The sequence below is a fragment of the Rhineura floridana genome, chromosome 4, assembly GCF_030035675.1.
Source record: "Rhineura floridana isolate rRhiFlo1 chromosome 4, rRhiFlo1.hap2, whole genome shotgun sequence".
Lineage (NCBI taxonomy): Eukaryota > Metazoa > Chordata > Lepidosauria > Squamata > Rhineuridae > Rhineura > Rhineura floridana.
In genome coordinates this window covers 57,397,082-57,421,240 of record NC_084483.1, presented here as the reverse complement: position 1 = coordinate 57,421,240, position 24,159 = coordinate 57,397,082, and the positions used below count along the sequence as shown (strand labels likewise).

Genomic DNA, 24,159 nt, shown 5'->3' with positions numbered 1-24,159 from the left:
TCAGTTTTCTGTCGGGAAAACATTTTTGAAGTATAGCATGCAGGCAAACTGAGTACAAAAGGACATTAGCATTTTAATAAACCATGAAGCTATGATGTGATCCATGTTTACTGTTGTGCTAGAGAACTGATTACCATGTGACCAATTCAACCAATAATCTGAGGTTTATATCACTTCTAACAGAAATCACTACCAAACAAGAAACTTGTAAAAAATTTCTTTTTAAAAAAAGTAATGGGAATAATTTCACAGGTAAATTTGTTACCAAAACCCCTGATACTTTCATCTATCCTTGCCAATGGAAAAGGTAGCATTTAGATCTTTCAGTCTTAAATTATCAGCCTGATCAACAACCCTGATCTACAACTCAGCTGAGCTCAAAAAATGTAAGAAAGTCTATACTGTCTGTGATAGCAACCCAAGTACATCTAGTCAACTGGCTTGTGGATCAATCAGAAATATGTTAGGGTTTCCAGTGGCTTGCTTTGAATTAAGCAAGGGCTGATCTACTGCCAGCCCATGGACTGGATCTGTTCCCCAAAGCAATATTTTCTGCCCACTGCCAGTCCTTCTGGATTTTAATCAGGGTATAATAAAAGCTTGAGCAAATTTTTGTTTATAAATAATAGTGTGTGAGAGAGCCATTCCATTATTTAATGTTACATATTGAAAGCCCTGAGTGCGCCTGAGTGCATGTGCCCCACAACTGTGAAGTACAGCAGACAGAGGCAAAAGAAGACAGGGCTAAAACACCTATAATAGCTGTATAGAAGTGGGATTTCAGCTGGTGTACCTTATCATGCAAGTTTAAGCTGCTGCAATGTCCTCTTCTACAGAACTATTAAAGGTAGGGGAGCCTTATTCTGTTTTACATCTGGCCACCCTACCGTGAAGCCTTTACCACTATGTGGTAAATCATTATTATAGCACCTGACCATCCATGAATGTATTGGTATCTGTGACAAAAAAAAACTTCCATCTGTTGGCACACTCTCCTGAGAACAAAGTGTTGTCCTTCCCTGTACTAAAGAAAACTCACACTGTGGATAAGAATCTATCCCCACCCTCACACCAGGATTCAAATAATTCATGTTTTTCTAACTTACTTTCATCATAAGTAATTTGTGCACTACTACTTTTAATACAAACTAGGATACATTCAACATTTTTTCTCATTTTGGAAATAGTTCATAGTTGAGTATAACATTCATAGAATAATAGAATAGAGGAGTTGGAAGGGGCCTATAAGGCCATTGAGTCCAACCCCCTGCTCAATGCAGGAATCCAACTTGAAGCATATCCAATAGGTGGCTGTCCAACCGCCTCTTGAATGCCTCCAGTGTTGGAGAGCCCACCACCTCCCTAGGTAATTGGTCCCATTGTTGTACCACTTTAACAGTTAGGAAGTTTCTCCTGATGTTCAGTCGAAATTTGGCTTCCTGTAACCTGAGCTCATTATTCCATGTCCTGCACTCTGGGATCCTGGCCCTCCTCTGCGTGACAACCATTCAAGTAGTTGCAGTGATATCATATCTCCCCTCAATCTTCTCTTCTCAGGGCTAAACATGGCCAGCTCTTTCAGTCTCCTATAGGACTTTGTTTCCAGTTCATGGTTATAGACACTAACAAGTTTATTATTCAGACAGATCCTAACCCTATCCATTCTTAGTGTTAGACTCCATCAAATGCTACAAAAGCAATCCCACAATGCACTTGACCAGTTCTACTAAATAATTAGATATAACTTGGTATTTTATAGCTTTCCCATCATATTGTTGGAATGCTTATTATATTCATTTAGATAAATGTGCAACTATATGAGCCCCCACCTATACTTTTTATGTATGCAGATTTAATAGTTTTTGTCAGTGTCATTTTGCAACAAATAGTATTAATAAATCACTGATTAGTATTACAATTTTTTAAAAAAATATATAATAATTTCAAGAAGTGTCCACTTATTCATATGTCATGGAAAGGATCAACTGTAAACATAACTCACTGTCACTTTTCCACTTACTGATTGATTCATCCTCCCCCCTTCTAAACTGCAATAGCTTCAGTTGGAATTTCTCCATGGCTTCCCTTTGTGCATGTGATCTACGGGCAGCTCACACAGTCAATTCTGCATCCACAAAATGGTCCTTGAGGATGAATTCACACAGAGCAACAACATCTGGAGGGCCACAAGTTTCCCATTCCTGACAGAGAATGTCTCACATAAACTGAGATCTCAAGAAATATAGCTGACATGTGGAAACAACTATAGGGAATCTCAGTTTTTGTGGGATGTTTACTGTGCCAACGAACATCTGGGGTCAAGAGCACTGTGTTAAAACAAAAATGAATGTGTGAAGTCTCAGGATGAAGTTACTGGGGACCTTTTGAGACTCAACGTTTGAGTGATGAGCAAAAGTAGCATTTGCTTGTGCCATAAGACCAGGAATCTGGAATAGATGTCATTCAGCTTCTCTTTTTAAAGAGAAATCCCTGATTACAAATATGAGTACCACAATGAAGGGCTGTCGCTGCAACCTAAAACTTATGATACGTAGGATTCTCATTTGAGAGGGCAGTTCCACACACTTTCCCCCTTTGAGGGTGGTGCTGCTCTGAATGGAGATCACAGCTCCCACTGCTTGAAAGAATTGGTTGATAATAGCAGATATCATTAATGCTAGAAAGGAGGAGAGATTAAGACATTTGACCACTACTGGGCCCAGCTAGAACAAAAGCCCTGTCATCCTCATCAGATTTATTTGCATATTCCGATGCATGGTTTACAACTCTTCTGCAACAGAGACCTTATTAGGTTAAAGACTGAAACACTTCAATGGCCCCTCAGTTGTGAATAGTTGTACATTTCTATAAACCCACACAGTTCAATTACATACCTCCATAGTGCTGCATAGACAACTGCTAGGGTGATCAAAGCCAAGCATGAAAGGCCACTGCCTACTATAAGGGTTACTGAGGGAGCACCAGATGATTCCATGATCTGTGGGTCATAATAAATATCTATCAGATGAAACCATTATTCCAGTAACTAAAGCACACAACTACAACAGAAGAGACGCAAATCTAACTTGGTGATTAGCCACTCCACTTAAATGATATTACCAACAAGAAACTACTTCTCCCTACTTTTAGCCTCAGTTCAAGCTCCTAAAGACTCTAAGGCCTGGGTACTTACCAAATACCAAGACAGTATCCCCATTGGCCTGGGATAATATTCCCAGTGGTCTACAGTATTTTATCCCACCAAAACAAACAAATAGAAAAAAAATAGAGACTAGTGAACCCAACAGCTTTATGGGCACCCATAACATTCATTGACATTAAAAAGCTCTCTAGCTCTAAAATGATACATGTAAAAATGTATTTCCCCCTTGACAGACAGAAGTATTTGGAAAGTAATGTTCTAACAATTAATTGGGTTTATTCTGACAAATGAAATGCCAACAAATTTCTTATCCAAAATCCAAGATCAAACTTTCTGACTTTAGAGTAACTTTGCCTTAAAGCCTGCATTCATTTTTGTGTGTCTCTCAGCAGCTAAAAGAATACCAGTGTAAGAAAAGAAGAAAAAGTGTACAGCATTTGAAAGATATGGACTTCTAAAACAATATCACTTCTAATGTTCAATATTTATAAGAACTGAAGAATAAATGACCTTGAGGCAGAAGAACCTTCTTTTGTGCTATGAAATGCCCCCAATTATCCCACCTCTGCCCTCACACACAAGCATTTTCTCCAGTTTTTTTGTTTAAAAACATACATGTTCAAAACAATTAGATCTGGAAGTTTGCAGTGATATGCTGCTTGATTTAGCAATGTGCTGCTGAAAAGCCTCAAGGCTCCAGAATAAATTACATTTTATCAAGATATGATTTGTCATCCAGGCAAGGCAAAATATATATCTTATCCTAGATTTTAAGTTTATTTCTGTCAAACACTTCTAATTTAATGCTAACAGGAATCTTGACTATACAGTTAAAACCTATTTTCCTGAGAGCTTCAAGGTACTTTTTATTTTTAACCCGTTTTATAGACATTAATACTTTTGAGATCTGATTTTTCTATATTCCTTGCTGAATGCATACTAGATTGTCTCTTTCACAAGATATCAACAGACAGCACTGATTCCTTGTAATGAAAATGCTCAATGCAGAACTGCAATCTGTTTAACTAGCGTGGCTGGGTTTCTGCTACTACCAGCAACAATAAAAATCCTTGTACATTCCTTTTTTAACCCCTCCCCCCATACATTACATTACAGTTAAGTTTTCTCCGAGAAAAGGGGAGTTCCCAGACATCTGAAACTGACTAACATTTAGTTATATGGCAAAATCGGCTATTTATTTTTATAAACTAAGAGGTGCTAATAGATAACAGAACAGCCAGTCTTTTCCCGACCTGCAACGCTGATACAATTCCTCAATGCACACATCTGAAATATTCCTGGAGTTAATGCTGGACACATAAAAAATTCTCCCATCCTTTGCATTAAACTCTGGGCTTTTTTTCTTTCCCTTCTTTGTTACTTACTATTTCTCTAGGTTGCTGAGCCAAAATGGCGAAGGTAGAGAGACGATCACATAAGCATTTCGTATGGGATGCATCGGTAAGCACAGTTTTACATCCCTGGGTGGACCAGGTTCCCAAAGAGTCGTTCCTGCAAGAAGAGAGAGGGAGGCAGGGAGGGAGGGAGAGGGAGGGAGAGAGAAAAGCGGGATAATTACAGCTGACGGTCAATTCCGTGAAGAGAAAATGCAGTTTAATTGAGAGCAGAGTCTAGTATGGTTCCCGGACAGAAGAGATCTACTTGTTGTTGAATAGGACTTAATTTAGATGCATCTCCAGCTGTACAGTAATGCGGGGGGGGGAAGAGGCGATGAGGGAGGGGGACAGAAGGCAAGCAGGCAGCTCTGCCGCGCGCAGTGAGCTGTCCAGAGCTTTCGGTGCTGAAAGAGCTCTGTAAGAGCTCTTTCTGCTAGCAATAGAAGCGGAAACCTTCGCCACTGCCCGCCGCTTTCCTAACTGCTCAGATCACTGCAAAAACTCATCGCGGGGGGAATAAAACAAAAGACCCTTGTGGCTCCCTCCGCCTCTTTCATGCCAGCCTGGTATGCCTGGGTCTGGTTCTACGTTTCTGTGAAGCTATTACCTCGCTCCCTCTCTTCCGTATGTGTGTGTGTGTGTGTAATTTAAACGCAGATGGCTCTGTAATATCTGTCTGTTTAACACTGGTTAGATTGGCCAATTCCGGCTCTTCTTTTCTGCTGGCTAGGTGGTTGTTGTGGTTGTTGTTGTAGGTATTTTGTTGTTCTTGTTGATTTTAATGTTCAGCCTTGCGGATATCACCCTGAAAACGGCAGCAGCGGATGATTCCTCCTCCAACTCTTCCTTTTTTTTTTTTGCCTGAGCTCCAGCAGAGGGGTGGATTTTAGCAGGGCACCACATCGTCGAAGAGACACCAGTTCGCCCTCCAGACCACTCTGTCCAACTCGCCCTCAGTCCCTCCCTGCTTTCCCTTTTCAGGGTGGCGGTATATGGAGTGGGGTGGGGGACACAAGTGAGAAGGAATCGTTTGCTGGGGCTTTTTCACTACCCCCGTTTCTGTGTGTGTTAAAAAAAAAAAAACGCCCTTGATTTGATTAGCCATTTAAAAAGTACAAAAGCTTCTTCTCAAATCCTCCCCAGCAAAACAATAAAATGGTATCAACCCACGTTTTCCTTGTGCGGAGAAAAAGAGCAAGGCGGGAGTGGGGGTGGGGGAAAGATAGAAGAATCTGGAGTTTCCGAGTGAATCAAAGGACTTGAGGGGGTCTCTCCTTACGGAGAACCGCTCGGCTTCGTCAAACTCAAAACGGCTGTTAACGTTTGCAGCGTCCTGAGTATGAGAACAGGGTAGCTTATTTTCTTCCCCTTCGCACAAGCTCTCCCTCCCGCCCCCCTTTCCACAACCAGGCTTCATATGCAGGGATTCTGTTATTGCCTGAGCTATCTGTGCATCGATGCCAGCAAGTCTGCTGCCAGCAACAGCAAGTGGGCTCAATTTCCTCCCCGAGGCACCTAAAAATGAGGGGAAAGGGGAAGGAGGTGGGCCCTTTGAGCCACCCCTTTGGCTTTGGATTTCCCACGTGTTTTCACGGCGATCACCGTAAGCAGGGACTCTCTCGCGCCCTGGCCATTAGTGCTTCAAAGAGCACATCATCCCACCCCACCACGTGCCACTTGCCTTCAGCACCCTGCGAGCTCGACACTTGGCACTACAAATGTGCTCACTGCCCATACGATTCATAAACAAAGCGAAAGACGTGGGCGAGGAAAGCCCCCACACCTAGGCTGTGCGAGTCGGTCCGGCTGTAGCCCCATAAGTCACACTCGTCGAAAATTTGGGGACCATTAGCCCTGCTTTAAATTACACATACGTTCTGAAGTCTACCTGCTACTGATTAACCTCACATACTCAGTTTATTCATTCTCCTGGATCTTGTCTTATTGTGACACGCTGTTAAAGCCCAAATGAAATACATTTATCAGGGGTGATTAAATATTAAAGAAGATGGGAGCTTAAGGGAAACTGACGTGGCTTAACACATAAAGGCAGTGTTATTATCCATTCTGAGAGACATTTAATACACTTGGGTGGACTGGCCATGGAAAGTGTAGGGTGGCTGCCTGATGGGTGGGTTGGTTGAAAGCGACCATTTCCAGGATTTGATTAGTCCAGCTGAGATGGCTTACTTGATTGCCACCATACCTATTCACAACTCCCAGTTCATTCCTAAATTATACCACATGTATCCAGCTCCTGGGTTTGCAGTACACTACAGGCTGAGAGCAGGGTGAGGTTTTCTTGGCTTTCTAAGAGTGCTATGTATGATGCAAACTGGAGTACACACCCATCAGGGAATATAATGCCATTTGTCACAACCCCCCAAAGCCCCTTTGGGCACACACAAAGTTTTGTCTGCATGCCCTGGACTTCTTCCATTTTCTTTTCTCCAGTGTGCTGCATTCAACTCCACATCTACAATTTCCCTGAGTTTGAAGATGGTCTGTCTGATGGCACAGAGGGAAAGGGGAGGCTGAGAAACGTATAGGCTCTGCACAGTTTACAATGGAGCCCTTTGGATAAGGGCCATTGTCTTCCTGGAAGCTAATGTATATATTACTTTTTTTTAGTATTGCTGCCTTTGTAAAATCACTTCTCCTGTGGCTGACTCCATGCCTCATGTATTAGAACCACTCCAGACAGTTGCTTAGAACTGCATGTAGTTACTTCCCATGTCAGCATCAGAGGTCTTTGGAGGTGTGGCTATAGCATGAGAAATAATCATGGGATCAAGGCAAACAATATAGTGTTAGCTGTAGAACTCTGACATTCTTCTGATGAAACAGGAAAGCCAAACCTTGGGGAAGTGGGTTTGCATCAGTAACCATGCTGAATATGTAAAAGGCACATTGGACCTAAAATTGCTCAAATGCAAAGTTTGCACCATTTAGTATTTATTTACTATGAAGAACAGGATGTGAGTTGCTCTACCAAACATAGAAATGGTTCTGTTCTGACCCATAGGATTTACAAAGGAAAGTAAATCTTTAATATTAATATAGCATTGTGTCAGAATTTTGCTCTAAGGTAGGCCAGCACCTGAATGGATGGGTGATACAGGGAGACTTGCCTAAGGCCATCCATAAAATTCATGGCTGTACTGTGAATTGAACCATGGACATTTCTGTTTATACTCTAAAACTACTGCAACGCATGGGGCAATGCAATGGAGGGAGAGAGGTTGGGGTTTCCAAACTGGTGTGTGTTGAAGTAAATTGGTAAAATTTCATCTCACATACTGGAGGCAACCATGACTACTAGCCACTGATAGCCTTATCCTCCATGAATTTGTCTAATCCCCTTTTAGAAAAGTGGGGGAGTGGAGGAAGCAGTAGAAGAGGATCACAAGGTAGTTAAATCAGGAGGGTTTGTGCAATGTCAAGGTCCTTTTCTATTACGATACTGTTAAAAATCACATTAGATTTGCATGAGTGCTATCTACATAAAAATGATGCTGCACTGTGCACACCCTATTGAAATGAACATAGGATGCAACAACAGCCCTTGGAATATTGTGCTTTCTGTTATTGAACCCTCTAACGCTGCTTGACTCCCAGTGTGTCCTTGATATGCTATCATCTTTATCTCCAAAAGGATAGCAATGAAAACAACTGTGCTTCGGCCACAATTTTCTACACCACCTTGGAGACATACGCCATTTCTGGCAAATGGAAGCACCCTGAACATCAAAGAACCATTTTTTAAAAATAACAAAAACCCAAAACAGAAAAACAAGAGCTTGGCTCCAACCCTCTGTTCTCTGCGTGTATATGAGGGACCTCTTGATGCCCCTCTCTCTGGTGCAGCCACGTATACTTCCCCAAAAGGTTTGTATGCCCTGATTCATTTTTAAAATGTCTAAACCACCCTTGATCAGATGGATTCCATGGTGGTATACCTTAATAAAAACACCATATAATAATATACACATTGTTCAAACAACAATAAAACAGAGGGGCAACAAAAATCCAAAACAAGAACAGAGAGCAGAGAACAATTTAAATGTGATACAATAAAAATGTCACCACCTAGTGATGAACAGATGCAGTGTCAGTGTCATTCAACCCTTCCTGGGGAAAGCATGACTTCGTTAAGACATCAGTTTTGGAGTTTGTCACTATGGTTACTAGGGATTTTCAAAACATTGACAAATTGTTCCCAGATATATATGTAGTAGGGGTAGAGATAATCCTGAGGGCTTGGCAGAAGGTTGGGGACCCACAGAACACAGCAAAATGAACAGGAATGTAGAAATTTAAGGTGGATCAGTGGCATGCCCTTGAGACAGCCAGGTATAGTCAGAGAAAATGCTCGACTTTGCAGGGGAACATCAATTGTTCTCCTGAAGGGTGCAAACTTGTATCTGCAGAATACAGCTCATTTCCCTTAAAGGGGTGTTGAAGGTGTTGGGGGGGGGAGAGAGCCAAGCAGAGTGTACTCCTCTCTGAAGTGGGCGGCATAATGTGTGTGTGAGGAAAGTTTATGGGCCATCTTGGGTGAAGGGAGGTTTCTCTCCTATGATGCTAGCCAGAGGAGAAGAGTCTATCCAGGGCTGGGGAGATGCCCGTAAATAGATTCACATGTGGGTTGGGATGCACACTGCCATGCAAATACATGATTTTGGCAAACGTTGAGTCAGGACCTGTCTTCATCGAACAAGGTCTTCTCCTTAGGCAGAGTGCTCAGACATGAGCAGACAATGCAAGGACGACTGCAGCATGGAAAGCCAGGCCAGTACCTTGGACGGATAAGAACTGAAATTATAGACCATCTCCCACCCAGCTACTCAAATTTGATTTCATCTTATTGGTTTTTTATTTGAATGTACATGAATAAAAATACTATGGCCATTACAGTTTATGACCTTTGTTGATATATTTCTTGCTATCCACAGTGGCCTCATTTGAAGGTCGTAATGCATGGGTGGACTAATTCACTTCTGGGGTCACATCTCCAACTTTTCAGAAGTTAGGGGCTATTAGATTATTCCCAGTTCAGTACCTGGCAGTTCCAAGTATGGCTGGGAAAGGCTCCCATATAAAATCCATTGCCACTTAGTGCAGACAATACCAAGACGGATGGACAAGTGGCATAAGATGGCTCACAGTGTCCCTATGTTGCTGGCAGAAGGGGAGAGAAGAAAATCCCTTGATTGGGTGAAGTGAAACGTGCTCTTCTTTGGATCCAAGCAAAGGTCCATGAAACAATCATTTTTGAAAACTCTCTCCTGAATGCATGCTTTCCTTATTTGCCTTCTTGGAATGCCTGATATTAAGATTGACACAGATTGGGGGTTCAATATTGTCAGCAGTTCATCTCTCATAAATATGGCTTTGCAGAAGAAACTCCACATTTGGAGAAGAGTAACAAAATTTTATTGGCAGGTCTAGTTTTTCAAAAACAAAACAAAAGAGCAGGCATGTGAAAACTTGTATAAAGTAAGACCAGTGGACCTAAAGAATAATGAGAATAAATCAAGGTTGCATAACAACATGACTAGTTACATTTATCCCACAACTTCACTGTTCACAAAATACTTCAGCGTACGGAGTGTTTATTTTCATGTATATATTCAAAAAATCAGGAAAGGTGCCTGTTTGGTACTTTCTGTGTATTTTCCAAAGACGCTGACTATAATTATAAATAAGCAAGTAACATAATAACATATAATCTAGTGTATGTGTGTGTACATCTAGTGTATGTGCATGTATACACATGCACACACATTTAGATGGTCATTCTATCCAGTCCTGTGCCTGTGCATTTTCCATCTTCCTACCTTAGAATCTGTCCAATTGCTATTTTCATTTTTACAAAGCTTGCGCTAGTTTTTCAATAATTTACAATGCAATCCTGACTATGTCTACTTAGAAGTAACTCCTGTTGAATTCAATGGGTTTTACTCCTGGATAGGTGAAATTAGGATTGCAGCCTGAGGCTGCTACCTTTTGGGATGCCTGGATAGATCTTGAAGGTCAATTTCACACACTCTTATTTCTGTTTCCATTTGAGTAAAGATAATGCAACTGCATCATGGTACTTCTGGGGCATATACTTAAATCTGATTAAATACAGATTACATGTTATATTCCCTAAATGGAATCCTGGGAAATTTATTCTGTGTGGTGGGTGGCATTCTCAAATGGAGAATTCTCAGAAGCACCACAAAAGTGTAATTTTAAGTTCCTTGGGGGAAACTGTTAATGATAAAGCAGGCAACTTTAAATGGTTTGCCATACTACATATATAGCCTAAGCAAACTGTATCAGAATTTAATTATTATAATGCCACAACAGTTTGTTACATGTTATAACTTGATCTTGAATTCTGTTTGGTTTGAGGAAAGTGTGATGTATTTCTTAGAATTAGTATTTGAGCAGTTACTACCATTGGTGCAGAGCTGTCAAGATATCTGACCACAATAACTGAACCAGAGTTCTCCTCCTAGTCTTTTCCTATCTTCCCAAAAAGCTATCCTCCCACGTTTTCTTTTGTTCTTTGAACTTCCTTGAGGCTTCTCTACTGAGTCACTGGCTCACGCTTGTAACTCTGACCTCAAACCTCAATGTTGTTATGTGCCTTCAAGTCGATTAAGACTTATGGCGACCCTATGAATCAGTGACCTCCAAGAGCATCTGTCGTGAACCACCCTGTTCAGATTTTGTAAGTTCAGGTCTGTGGCTTCCTTTATGGAATCAAGCCATCTCTTGTTTGGTTTTCCTCTTTTTCTACTCCCTTCTGCTTTTCCCAGCATTGTCTTTTCTAGTGAATCATGTCTTCTCATTATATGTCCAAAGTATGACGACCTCAGTTTCATCATTTTAGCTTCTAGTGATAGCTCTGGTTTAATGTATTCTCATCCGATTTGTCTTTTTCACAGTCCATGATATGCGCAAAGCTCTCCTCCAACACCACATTTCAAATGAGTTTATTTTTTTCTTATCCACTTTTTTCACTGTCCAACTTTCACATCCATACATAGAGATCGGGAATACTGAATGATCCTGAATGATCCTGACTTTGGTGTTCAGTGATACATCTTTGCATTTGAGGACTTTTTCTAGTTCTCTCATAGCTGCCCTTGCCAGTCCTAGCCTTCTTTTAATTTCTTGACTATTGTCTCCATTTTGGTTAATGACTGTGCCAAGATATTGATAATCCTTGACAAGTTCAATGTCCTCATTATAAACTTTAACGTGACATAAATCTTGTTGTTATTACTTTAGTCTTCTTGACATTCCCGTTCCGTGCCCGGTACCTGCCGGGCAAAAGGGGCGTGTTTGCGGCTGCTGCCGAAGCCAGGCCGCCATCAAGGGTGTGTGCGTGCGCACGTGGCGCGCCAGCGCGCCGTCGTGACGCACAGTAAGGAGGCGGGGCAGCTGAAGGCCATTTAAGGCCACTCCACCAGCCTCCCGCCCTCCTTTGAATCTTGGCGGCGGAGGCCTTGTGGCGGCGGCTGCTGCGCGCCGCGGGGAGCCTTACGGCCGCGGCGGGCCCTTTGGCCTCCCGCCCTCCTTTGAATTTTGGCGGCGGAGGCCTTGTGGCGGCGGCTGCTGCGCGCCGCGGGGAGCCTTCCGGCCGCGGCGGGCCCTTTGGTGCGCCGGCCTAGCGGGGGCAGCGGCGGCAGCGGGACGCGAGGGGCCTTGGGGCCGCGGCGAGGCTCGGAAGGCCTTCCGGCCACGGCGAGGCCTTTGATGGGCCGGCCTCGCGGCTGCGACGAGGCACATGGGGACTTCCAGCGGCGGCGAGGCACGGGAGGACTTTCAGCCGCGGTGAGGCCTCTGATGGGCCGGCCTTGCGGCTGCGACGAGACGCGTGAGGACTTTCAGCCGCAGCGGGGCACGGGTGGCTTTCCAGTTACGGTTTCAGTTTCAGTTACCCCTGAGGAAGAATCTTTATTCAGAACATGTCAGGCCTAAACAAACTGCACTGCTATGGGGGCACCTTTGATGCTCTTCTGCTCTCTCCTGTTTCTTTCCTTCAAACTATCACCTTCTGATTCCATCATTTATCATAGAAATAATGTTTGGGATTAAGGGAAACACAACAACCTACTTCTAGTTAAATAGTACCCTAGACTTTCTATCATAAACCTGGAATATGTGGAGTAGGGGGAGAGACAATGTTTAAAATTTAATTCTATGCTGATAGTAAAAGAGAGATTGAAAAGGCCAAATATGTCTTACAACCCAGGGCATGTGTGTCTGTGTTTTAAGTATGCAGAGAGAAATGTTTACTTTAGCGGAAGGTGAATTACAGTCAGCATTTTATGGATTAAATATAATTTGAAAAGAACAGTAGGGAAAAAGGTTATTTTAAGGATTTTCTATTTAAACTAAACAAAATATTTATGCAGGCAGGCTTCTGTGCAGAACATAGAGGCAAGTATTCATGGAGAGCTCCTGTCTGTTTCTCTAAGCATAGTAATGCAGCAGGTAAAGGGATGATGCATAGACGAAGAGCTGCCTCTCTCCTCTCCTATGTATTTAGGTCCAGTTCCACACCTTATGTGGCAATTGACATTGCCACTTGCTCACTACATGTCTCTCACAATGCTGTAATGGGTGGCAAACCTCCAGTTAGGGCCAGGAGATACTTCTATTGGGGTCCCCTGCCCATTACAGAAAGCAAAATAGGAATAGACTCCTTTTCTCGATACTGAAGTGTATTTTTAGTTTAAACTAAATGTTACTTTTCAGTTACCCAGGGGCAGCTGGATACCTAGAGAGGTAGTGGGCTATCTGACACTGGGGGCATTCCAGGGGCAGCTGGAAAGGGGATGCTTTTATTAAGGGATGTACTGAGAAGGCCATCCCACTTCCTCACTGTTTTGCAAACCAGGAAAGTTCAGAGAAGGGGTTAGTCAATTAGGGAGAACTTCACCCTCCTGCTGCCTGTGGCCGCCACTTCTTTTGCAGAATAACCTAGAAAGATGCTCTGTCATAACGTAGCGGCCATTTGGATTGGAGCAATGCAATGTAATTACAAAGAGCAGAGGCTTTCTGATGAGGGTGGGGGGCAGCTGGAGACAGAAAGGAGGCTGCAGGAGCCAGTAGGGACCCCCAGTTAGTGCTGCAACCTCACCTCCAAAACTACTTCAACTCCAAATGCAAAGGGGAACTCATTCCCCCTGTTTTCACTGTCAAGCTTCTCCCCCCCCAAATACGTTCTTCAAAACCCAGGTAAAATATATGAACCTTTCCATCAGTTAAGTCCCATAAACCTCTGTCCTAAGACCCATTTAATCTGTGGTATTCTGAGTAAACACACATAGGATTCTGCTGTATGTGTGCAATCACATGCACCCTTCCGGGGGAAGAAGTAACGATACACTCGGGGATTTTCTCATAAGTAAGTATGCATAGAATTGGTCCAATTCATATTTCTCTGAGTAAATTATTTAAACATAATGGAATTAATCACGTGCAGGCTGCACATTTGCTTGCATCTTCTCTTTAGCTAGTTTACAAACTGGTCTGTAGATAAGGTGCCCACCTTTTTTACAGGCCTCTAGTCCTGTGCTTTTAAGAGTCATCTGATCTGCAGACATTAGAAGATGACATTGCTTAACTCCATGCCATCTAATAACTGCTGAATACGAACCTGCTATTAAAGGCACAACAACAAGCCAGAAGGATATGTGGGGCCAGGGCCCCCCAAAGGAGTGGGAAGCAGCCCCCAGCAGAGGCTGCTTGAGAAAAGTGTCCCTTCCCAGCTACGCTCGAGGGCTATGGACCTTGCTTGCAGACTGCCCAGTTATGGGGAGACTCATTTTATGATGTGGTTTTTCTTTATTATGCGGTTTTCCGGATCCTATGGACGCACTGGTCCAGGGGACAATTGATGAAGACACACAGTTGGGCAGGGTTATTGGCCCCTTCCCATCATCCCCTACCTCTGCTCTCTCAGTGCCCCCCCTGTATAGTGCCCAAAGTGGCAGTGGGCAAAGTCTACCTGATCCACCATCCGTCATACAAGTGGGGTCAGTCAGTGATGGCTTCATACCAGATAGTCTATGCACAGTGCACTACACTTCATTCAATATAGTGCGCACCTGTGGCAGAGATGCCTTATGGGCAAGTGTGGCAGCTAATCTGCCTGCGTTGCCAGCTGTTACACATGGTGGATTTTGAGCTGCTGAGTTTTGCCTTTTAGGTCAACTATGCAGCAGAGCATTACCTATGGGCTGCTGTATTCTTGCATGGAGCACTTCAGCCCCTTCTGGGAAGGGACAGCCAGGAGACGAGAGGCCCCAGAAGCGGTGGGGCACTATTTTCATGATGTCCAGTTCTCGGGTAGGGCAGACTTTGGGTGCATGTTAGCGCTTGATGGCACAGTTTATAGCGTAGCTATGAGCTGGGGAGTTCTTTTGGCAGCTGGGAAAGTGGAGGATCCTGCCCCAGTGTTCACCTTCCAGGGTATTAAAATCGACTTTTGGACCCAGGGCTGCAGGCTGCCTGGAAAAAGCTTGAATTGTTGCAGATCAAGATCCTGAAGTTTTCAGGGGCTGGGAAAGTGTTTGCTTTCTGCCCTTCAGGTATTGGGGGCCTTCTGCGGTGGGGTTTATAGTGCCATAACAGGGATTTCACAGCCTCACCACAGGTTCAGGGTTTTGGCTGCCTTATGCGCCAACCTGCGGTGTGGCCCCCTCCGTTCCTGCAGTGCGTCAATGGTGTTCCAGTTAGAGGAAGGACCGACTCTGCTAGTCCCATACCGCATACTGGGAGATGGGGGAGGGGAGTCAGAGATGGTCAGGGCAGGAGGGGACTCCTGGGAGTTGGGGGATGGCAGGGGCTATGCAAAGCGTGGCCTATTCCTAGGAATCTCGTCCTGGAATTCATCACAGATGGTAGGAGTAAAGCTTGTCTGCCAGTGTGTCGCAAGGTAGGCTTGCAGGGGGCCTTTAGGACCATTCACATGTCTTGGGATATGTCATGTGCTGGCCAGCTGGCCCATGCACACCCCCATACCCCTTATCCTCACCCTCCATGTTCACCTGACCCGCCAGGGATGGTTGATCAGGGAGGTGCCCTGTGACCATCATGCTTCAAAGCTCAGCGGTTACATGTAGCACCCCTCACACTTAATTTTGGAGCCTTCCGGATGGGGGGTGGGGGTGTTTGGGGCCAGGTCAGACTTCCCTTCGAGCCATCCTGGGGTCCAAGGTTTGTTTCCAGGCAGACCAGGGGTACAAGAGTCATTCCACATTATTTTACCCTCCCCTGGACTGGACACTTCCCCATGACGGCGACATAGTGTTTTTGGCCGGAAGCTATAGGCCTGGCTGCCTGATATTCAGGGGGAGGGATCTTCCCTCATAAAGTTTCGGTCTAGTGTCGCGATGCCTGGGAGCGGACCCATGGGGGTTTGAGGGCCAGGCCCCCCGGAATTGGGGTTGCCTACCCGGCAGTGGAATTGCCTACCTGGGACGGTCTATTTGGTTTTGTATATGCAGGTGCAGGCCGCTAGGAGGTGGAAGTAGGGGGCGCATGGAATACATTCACCCCAGGGGCGAGTCTGAAGGTCTGGGACCCAACTGTTCACGATTGTTTCTGTTTTGGGCAGGTTGCTGGACGGGGATGGAGCAGATGCGCAGTCTACTCTGCAGCCATGGCATGAGCTCATAGGCTGGCCTTGGGGCCGCAAACGCACATTGGTTCACAGCTGGGCCTCTGATGGTGGGCCATGGTTTGGTAACTGGGTCGACAGAGTATGCGCTGGAATGGTCTCCTACCCATGTCGTTCCAGCAGGGTTCAGGGCAGAAGGTTACTGAAGGGCAAGACATGTGAGAACATGCAGTTGAGGCCACAATAGCCTCTGGTCGTCTGCTATGGTCAGACAGGAAGGGCAAGGCCCTCAGTGGCAGGCATGTGAGGACATGCAGCTGAGGCCTTGGTAGCCTCGGGTCGTCTGCTGTGGTCAGACATGGAGGGCAAGGCCCTCAGTGGCAGGCATGTGAGGACATGCAGTTGAGGCCACGGTAGCCTTGGGTCGTCTGCTGTGGTCAGACATGGAGGGCAAGGCCCTCAGTGGCAGGCATGTGAGGACATGCAGTTGAGGCCACGGTAGCCTTGGGTCGTCTGCTGTGGTCAGACATGGAGGGCAAGGCCCTCAGTGGCAGACATGCTTGGACATGCAGTTCGGGAGGCAACGATGCCATCCTCCTGATGGACCTGCAGAGGGGTCTGCATGAGATTCTTATCGGGTGTGGGGTAAAGGGAGACTAAGCAGAGGCTTGTCCCCCTTTTGTGGCAAAGAAGTGCGGGAAAAGGTTTAAAGGGAAAGGGCAGCTAGGTGACACCTTTAGGCACCTTTGGGGGCGATTGGCGGTCCGGGGGCCTGCAGCTCAGGGCTATACGGCCCGGGGGGCAGAACACGGGCCGCCTTTGGGGCCAACGTGCCTCATCCGCTCGGAGTTTCACGGCTCCGGGGGGCGGTGATGCGGGTTGGACCCCCTACACATCTTCAGGGTGTGGCTTGAGCTGGGGTCTGGCATAGGGCAGCCCCGGGCTCAGGCAAGGTTTAGTCGCCCTATGGCTGCAAGCAGGCTTTGCCTGGATCATCAGAATGCTCCCGCACTCGATTTCCCCTCTGCAGGTTCATTATTCTAATTGATTCCGTTTAATAAAGTGGCCCATGATTTAACCCAATGAATGGTGTTTGTGTTTTATTTCGGCAATAGGCCGCAATCCCGTTCCGTGCCCGGTACCTGCCGGGCAAAAGGGGCGTGTTTGCGGCTGCTGCCGAAGCCAGGCCGCCATCAAGGGTGTGTGCGTGCGCACGTGGCGCGCCAGCGCGCCGTCGTGACGCACAGTAAGGAGGCGGGGCAGCTGAAGGCCATTTAAGGCCACTCCACCAGCCTCCCGCCCTCCTTTGAATCTTGGCGGCGCCCGCCCGACCCTCCCTCTACTGCAGTGTGATTCATTTGGTCGCTACGGGGCCGACTAGGAATTTTTGGCCTGCCTGCCTCGCTTTGCTGGCAGGTTTCTTTTGCCTACTCCACACTGTGGTTGGGGGGACGGGTCAAGGGTTAGCACGGGTGCCTTTGGGGTTAATAGGCTGATTGGTGTGTTTTTAGCTTCAATATGTCAACGGTCACTTGTGGCAAAGAAGTGCGGGAAAAGGTTTAAAGGGAAAGGGCAGCTAGGTGACACCTTTAGGCACCTTTGGGGGCGATTGGCGGTCCGGGGGCCTGCAGCTCAGGGCTATACGGCCCGGGGGGCAGAACACGGGCCGCCTTTGGGGCCAACGTGCCTCATCCGCTCGGAGTTTCACGGCTCCGGGGGGCGGTGATGCGGGTTGGACCCCCTACACATCTTCAGGGTGTGGCTTGAGCTGGGGTCTGGCATAGGGCAGCCCCGGGCTCAGGCAAGGTTTAGTCGCCCTATGGCTGCAAGCAGGCTTTGCCTGGATCATCAGAATGCTCCCGCACTCGATTTCCCCTCTGCAGGTTCATTATTCTAATTGATTCCGTTTAATAAAGTGGCCCATGATTTAACCCAATGAATGGTGTTTGTGTTTTATTTCGGCAATAGGCCGCAATCAGCTGTAGTGCTGATTTTGTGCTGTCCTCTTTAACTTTTATCAGCATTCGTTTCAAATCATTACTGGTTTCTGTTAAGAGTATGGTATTGTCGGCATATCTTAAATTATTGATATTCTCCCTCCAATTTTCACACCTCCTTCATCTTGGTCCAATCCCGCTTTCCATATGATATGTTCTGTGTATAAATTAAACAAATAGGGTGATAAAATACACCCCTGATTCACACCCTTTTCAATGGGGAACCAATCGGTTTCTCCATATTCTGCTCTTATAGTAGCCTCTTGTCCAGAGTATAGGTTGCGCATCAGGACAATCAGATGCTGTGGCACCCCCATTGTTTTTAAGGCATTCCATAGTTTTTCATGATCTACACAATCAAAGGCTTTGCTGTAATCTATAGGGCACAGGGTGATTTCCTTCTGAAATTCCTTGTTCTGTTCCATTATCCAGCGTATGTTTGACATATGATCTCTGGTGCCTCTTCCCTTTCTAAATCCTGCTTGGACGTCTGGCATTTCTTGCTCCATATATGGTAAGAGCATTTGTTGTAGAATCTTGAGCATTACTTTACTTGCATGGGATAATTATTGCATTCCCTGGGATCCCCTTTTTTTGGAATTGGGATGTATATGGAACGTTTCCAGTCTTTAGGCCATTGTTTTCCATATTTCTTGACAAATTTTCATCAAAATTTGGACATATTCTGTCTCAGTAACTTGTAGCAACTCTATTGGTATGCCATCTGTTCCTGGTGATATGTTTCTTCCAAGTATTTTAAGAGCAGCTTTCACCTCACATTCTAAAATTTCTGGTTCTTCATCATATGGTTCCTCCATAAATGAATCTGTCATCTTTGCATCTTTTTTATAGAGTTCTTCAGTATATTGCTTCCATCTTCCTTTTATTTCATCTCTGTCAGTCAGTGTGTCCTGTTGATTTCAACATCCCTACCCTTGGTTTAAATTTTCCTTTAATTTCTCTAATCTTTTGGAATAGGACTCTTGTTCTACCCTTTTTGTTGTCCTCTTCTATTTCTATACAATAACTATTGTAATAGTTCTCTTTGTCCCTACATACTAGTCACTGTATTGTTGCATTTAGGGTTCTGACCGTGTTTCTATCTCCTTTTGCTTTCCTTCTCTCTTTAACCATTTTAAGAGTTTCTTCAGTCATCCATTGAGGTCTTTCTCTCTTTTTAACTAGAGGTATTGTCTTTTTGCATTCTTCCCTGATAATGTCTCTGACTTCACTCCATAGTTCTTCTGGTTCTCTGTCAACTAAGTTTAAAGCCTCAAATCTGTTCCTTATTTGACCTTTATATGCTTCTGGGATGTTATTTAAATTGTATTTTGGCATTATGATTGCTTTGTTGGTCTTCTTTAGCTTTACTTTGATTTTCAATATGACCAGTTCATGATCTGTACTACAGTCTGCTCCTGGTCTTGTTTTCACAGAAAGTATGGAACTTCTCCATCTTATGCTACCTTTCATATAATCAATTTGATTCCTATATTGACCAGTTAGTGATGTCCATGTGTACAGTTATCTTTTCGGTTTCTCAAAAAATATGTTTGCGAGAAAAAAATTATTGGCTTCACAGAATTCAGTAAGTCTTTCTCCTGCTTCATTTCTATCTCTTAAGCCCCATTTCCCCACAATTCCTAGTTCTTCTCTGTTCCCTGCGTTTGCAGAACATCCCCATGGTCCCCCATGGTTAGCAGAACATCTTGTTTTGGTGTGTGATCAATTTCCTCCTGTAATTCTCCATAAAATCTCTCCAATTCGTCTTCTTCTGCTTTTGCTGTTGGAGCATAGACTTGGATGATGGTTATGTTTATAGTTTTCATGTTTAATGTCATTGATATAACTTGTTCAGACCTTGCGTTATAGCTCTTGTTTTTGCTATGTCACTTCTCACTATTAAAGCAACCCGTTTCTTCTTAATTTCTCGTTCCCTGCATAAAATATTTTGTAGTTGCCTGACTGAGAATGTCCCATTCCCATCCATTTTAATTCACTCACATCAAGTATTGTAATGTTGATACATTCCATTTCTTGCTTGACAATTTCTAACTTTCCCTGATTCATGGTTCTTACATTCCATGTTCCTATTGTGTGTGTCATACAATTCTGGAGTCTCCTTTTGCATCTGTGTGCATCAGCCTATGGACTTCCTTTCAACTTTGACCCAGCTGAGCCATTAGTCACAGCGCTAATCGTACTTGTCCTTTGTTCTTCCCCAGTAGCTCGCTGAGTGCCTTCTGACCTGGGGGTCTCATCTGCCAGCACTATCTCATGTTGCATTTTGGATAGTCTGTTTATAGGGTTTTCATGGTAAGGGGTATTCAGAGGTGGTTTACCATTGCCTTTCTCTGAGCTTGGATGCATCTTAGTCTGGTGTCTCAGCTTTGACCATTCCGCCTTGGGTGCCCCGCTTGGAATCTAGCCTCTTGGTCTAGACTCCTGATGGGGTCATTGCATAGCATCACAGAAATATGCAGAATTTGGTATACATTTATTTGCTGTACAAAGATGTAAGAAAATGTGATAGCATGATATACATATCTCCTTATGTCTCATAATATACTCAATATATTTATCCTTGGAAATTACCCCTATTTCTGTGAGCCTCAGGGCTGTCTTTCTATATAATAAGACTTTAGCAGAATGAATGCAAAGTTATTCCCTAATTATGGTACGTAGCACTAGCATCTTCTTTTGAGATTAACCTTCTTTTGGGGGGCTATTACAGTTACCCAGTACTGGATGTATTGCATTTTGTACATAAGAAAATGCTGCATTCCTCCAGGTTGTTCATTCCAATCCTATTTCCACTCAGTTCATTAGCAGTATGTCTTGTCATATATTACAACAATGCAATACAGTAAAATTATTAATAAACACAGTACATCCAAAATGGAAGCATAATAAAATGCAATGCCCCAAAAGTCAGGGTTTCCTGCTTACATACAATAATGGAATAAAGAATATTCTGAACATGGGCATATTTAATTTTTTGATTCAGATATTAGCTTTCATCTTGAAAAAATAAAACCAAGTAATGAAATGCTAGGTAAACCAAGAACCAATCATTTTTTAACATGGTGATAATATAATATAATATAATATAATATAATATAATATAATATAATATAAGGAGAAATGTTCTCTAAAATTTGCACAACAGTTGCTTGCAATTGCCCTGTGGCAGGGATGTAGAACCTGTGGCCATTCAGATATTTTTGGCCTACAGCTCCCATTGGCCCCAACTGGTCAGCGATGATGGAAGTTCTAGTTCAACAACACTTGGAGGGTCACAGGTTCCCCTTTCCTGCATTGTAGCATGTTGGTGTTTAAGTTGCCATCTACTAGATCTTAGGTTATTACCTGTGGCATCACTAGTGTTAATAACTCCTTCCTCCATTCTGTGAACATTTTTTATATATTATTCTTTATGTCCTTGGTGATTGAGGACATAAAGGACTCCCTTACTGCAAAACCTCATTCAACGCTCATTGAGCCCCATCCTTTCATTAAATTTTGCTTTTTATTTTATTTTAAATTTATTTGAGTTTACCTGCTGGCTATGTACTCCCCTGCTGTGCAAAGTCTGCACTTGAAACAATAATCCAACCTCATTTGGGGCACACATTTTAGATTGAGATGAGACCTAGTGCATTGAAATGTTACCTCTGAGCATCTTTGCATAGCAAGAATCATGCACAGAGATGACAGTGCCAAAACGGATCACAGATGACACACAATGCACTTGCAGCCACATTTCCCTTATTCTGTAGTATACCGTATTTTGTAGGTAATGACACAGTATGCCCATGCATGAGTCTTAAGTCTTGTTGAAATATATGGTGCAAATGTCATATTAACTGCAGTGCTATTTTGTATAATTAAAAATAATGATTACTGAGAATGTGCCAGGGCACTACTCTAAAAACTATTCATGTAGCAATGCACTTATCACATAATGTACACCAATTACCATATTATTCTCCTCTGATGAATCCTTGCCAATGTAAGAAAAAAAGGATTTGTTTATTACCGAGTGGATTGTTATTCCCTTACTCACACTGGTGACTCCCGATTCCAGTTACTAATTATCTGAGTAACTGCACACCAGTATGCTTACAGGATATAAAGCCTACTCTTACATGTGCTGTGGGCTTACTTGAGCTATAGGCTTACTTGAGCCTACTCTTATATGTGCTATGGGCTTACTTGAGCAATGCAGGATGATGGAGAAAACTTCTACTATTGTCACATTGTTAGGTAAATTTATGTACAGGAAGACTGACCACAAAATATTTTAGCTACTGCCACATTTAGAGAAACAATCTTTGAGTTTCACACCAAATGTCACTTGGCCAGATGCTTTGTGTTAATATGGAAGAAAGACATAGTTCTGCCCTGTTGAGAAAGATAGTTTCTTTCAATCTGTCTTTGAAAAGGGCAGGCCACAAGTCATGTATCAGAATGGTACTCTCACTTCACTCCTTTAGTCAGAAACAGAACGACCTCTTTGTTTTCCTTACTAGAATTCAGCTGTGTTACCATACTGGAAACTGTTTCACAACCTCAAACATTTCTCCTCTTCAGGTTCAGACCATTCTTACAGAGCAAGGATGGAGGGACCTTGTGACCCTCCAGATGTTGTTGGACTCCATCTCCCATCAGCCCCAGCTAGCATGGCCAATAGTCATGGATGATGGGAGTTGCAGTCCAGCAACATCTGGAGGGCCACAGATTTCCCAGCCCTGGGTTAGAGTTCCGCCAAGAGTGTGCTGAAGTCCATTTAAATCAATAAGCTAGAACATGCCTAACTCTATGTTGGAACATGGCCATTGAATTGAATCCCTCACCTAACTGTAAGGGGAATTTGGTTAAAGGGAAATTTTATAGTCATCCTTTAGACCACATCAGCTAATAACATGTTATCTGAAAAGCTCATAGCAATGCATTTTAAACTCATGATTAATATCTTTATTTTGCTCACATTTAAACACAACAAAAAATAAATACTGAATATCCAAAATGAACAAATGCAAGAAAATGAATGTAAATATTCTGCCATTCAAATACCCATTGACTTTGTATGGTATGGATTACAATCTGCAGATGAAACCAGACAGATTAGCAATTATGCCTTTCCCTTTCAAGTATGTAGAAAGATTTTAGCATTTTAATAAATGTGACTAAACACTTCCCATCTCCCCTGAATGTGTACATTTGCCAATAAAATAAAATAAAAACAAAAAAGCCCTGAGATTTTCTGTTGCTGATCTCTAAATCAAAAATTAATCCCATTTAAATATTATTTTTGTAAAACAAATGTGCATCTGGGCTAGAAACCAAATTTTAACCCAATGAGATTTGAAGCTGCTCAGAAAACAACACTTGGAAAAAACACAACTCCATAGGATTTATCACAGTAACACTAAAGTAATGAGCATATGCTATGTATTGCAGTAGCTCAGGAATAATGCCAGACCAGCCAAGCAAGGTCTTCATATCAGCTTTGCTGCCTTCTATTTTGTATTAAATGGGAAGATATTTTCCCCTGGCTATATGCATATTTCATGAGGTGCAGATTTAGTATGGATATGGACACTGGTAAGAAAGTGGTTTTCTATTTTTCTATCTTTTTCCATGCCAGAGATATTCCCTGGTCCAAAGGCAGCATGAGGCAGAGGATAGATATGGATCCATCTGATGTCACACTCTGGATCCCACCAATCATGATGGAACCAGGCTTTTGTAGTGCTCTTAAGCTCTTTAGGCTAGACCCTGAAGTTACACAAATAGAATACTGGTATTTAACAAGGAATGTCGTGATGCAGAGATCAAAACAAGTTTAAATTTTCCTGGGCTGTTGAAGAGGGCACTGTTTTCAAAACCTTCCCAATATGAAGCTTTCATCCAATTCTCGCTTTTCTGGGAGTAAAGCTGCAATGCTAATCCCACATACCCAGAGTACAC

At 43.6% G+C, this 24,159-nt stretch overlaps 1 protein-coding gene and 1 long non-coding RNA gene across 4 annotated transcripts in view; one reads left to right on the top strand and one right to left on the bottom strand.

Moving 5' to 3' along the window:
• ADGRB3 (adhesion G protein-coupled receptor B3) overlaps positions 1-24,159 on the bottom strand; it is a 784,090-nt gene that overhangs the window by 204,716 nt on the left and 555,215 nt on the right. For all 3 annotated transcript variants that reach the window (XM_061623067.1, XM_061623068.1, XM_061623069.1), the window contains 2 exons: positions 4,549-4,675; positions 2,895-2,998 (listed from right to left, as the gene is read on the bottom strand). In XM_061623067.1, the coding sequence (XP_061479051.1) occupies positions 2,895-2,998; positions 4,549-4,675 (231 nt within the window). The remainder of the gene's footprint in view (positions 1-2,894; positions 2,999-4,548; positions 4,676-24,159) is intronic.
• LOC133383078 (uncharacterized) overlaps positions 12,098-24,159 on the top strand; it is a 48,195-nt gene continuing 36,133 nt past the window's right edge. The window contains exon 1 of the long non-coding RNA XR_009762165.1: positions 12,098-12,436. This is a non-coding gene — a long non-coding RNA (uncharacterized LOC133383078). The remainder of the gene's footprint in view (positions 12,437-24,159) is intronic.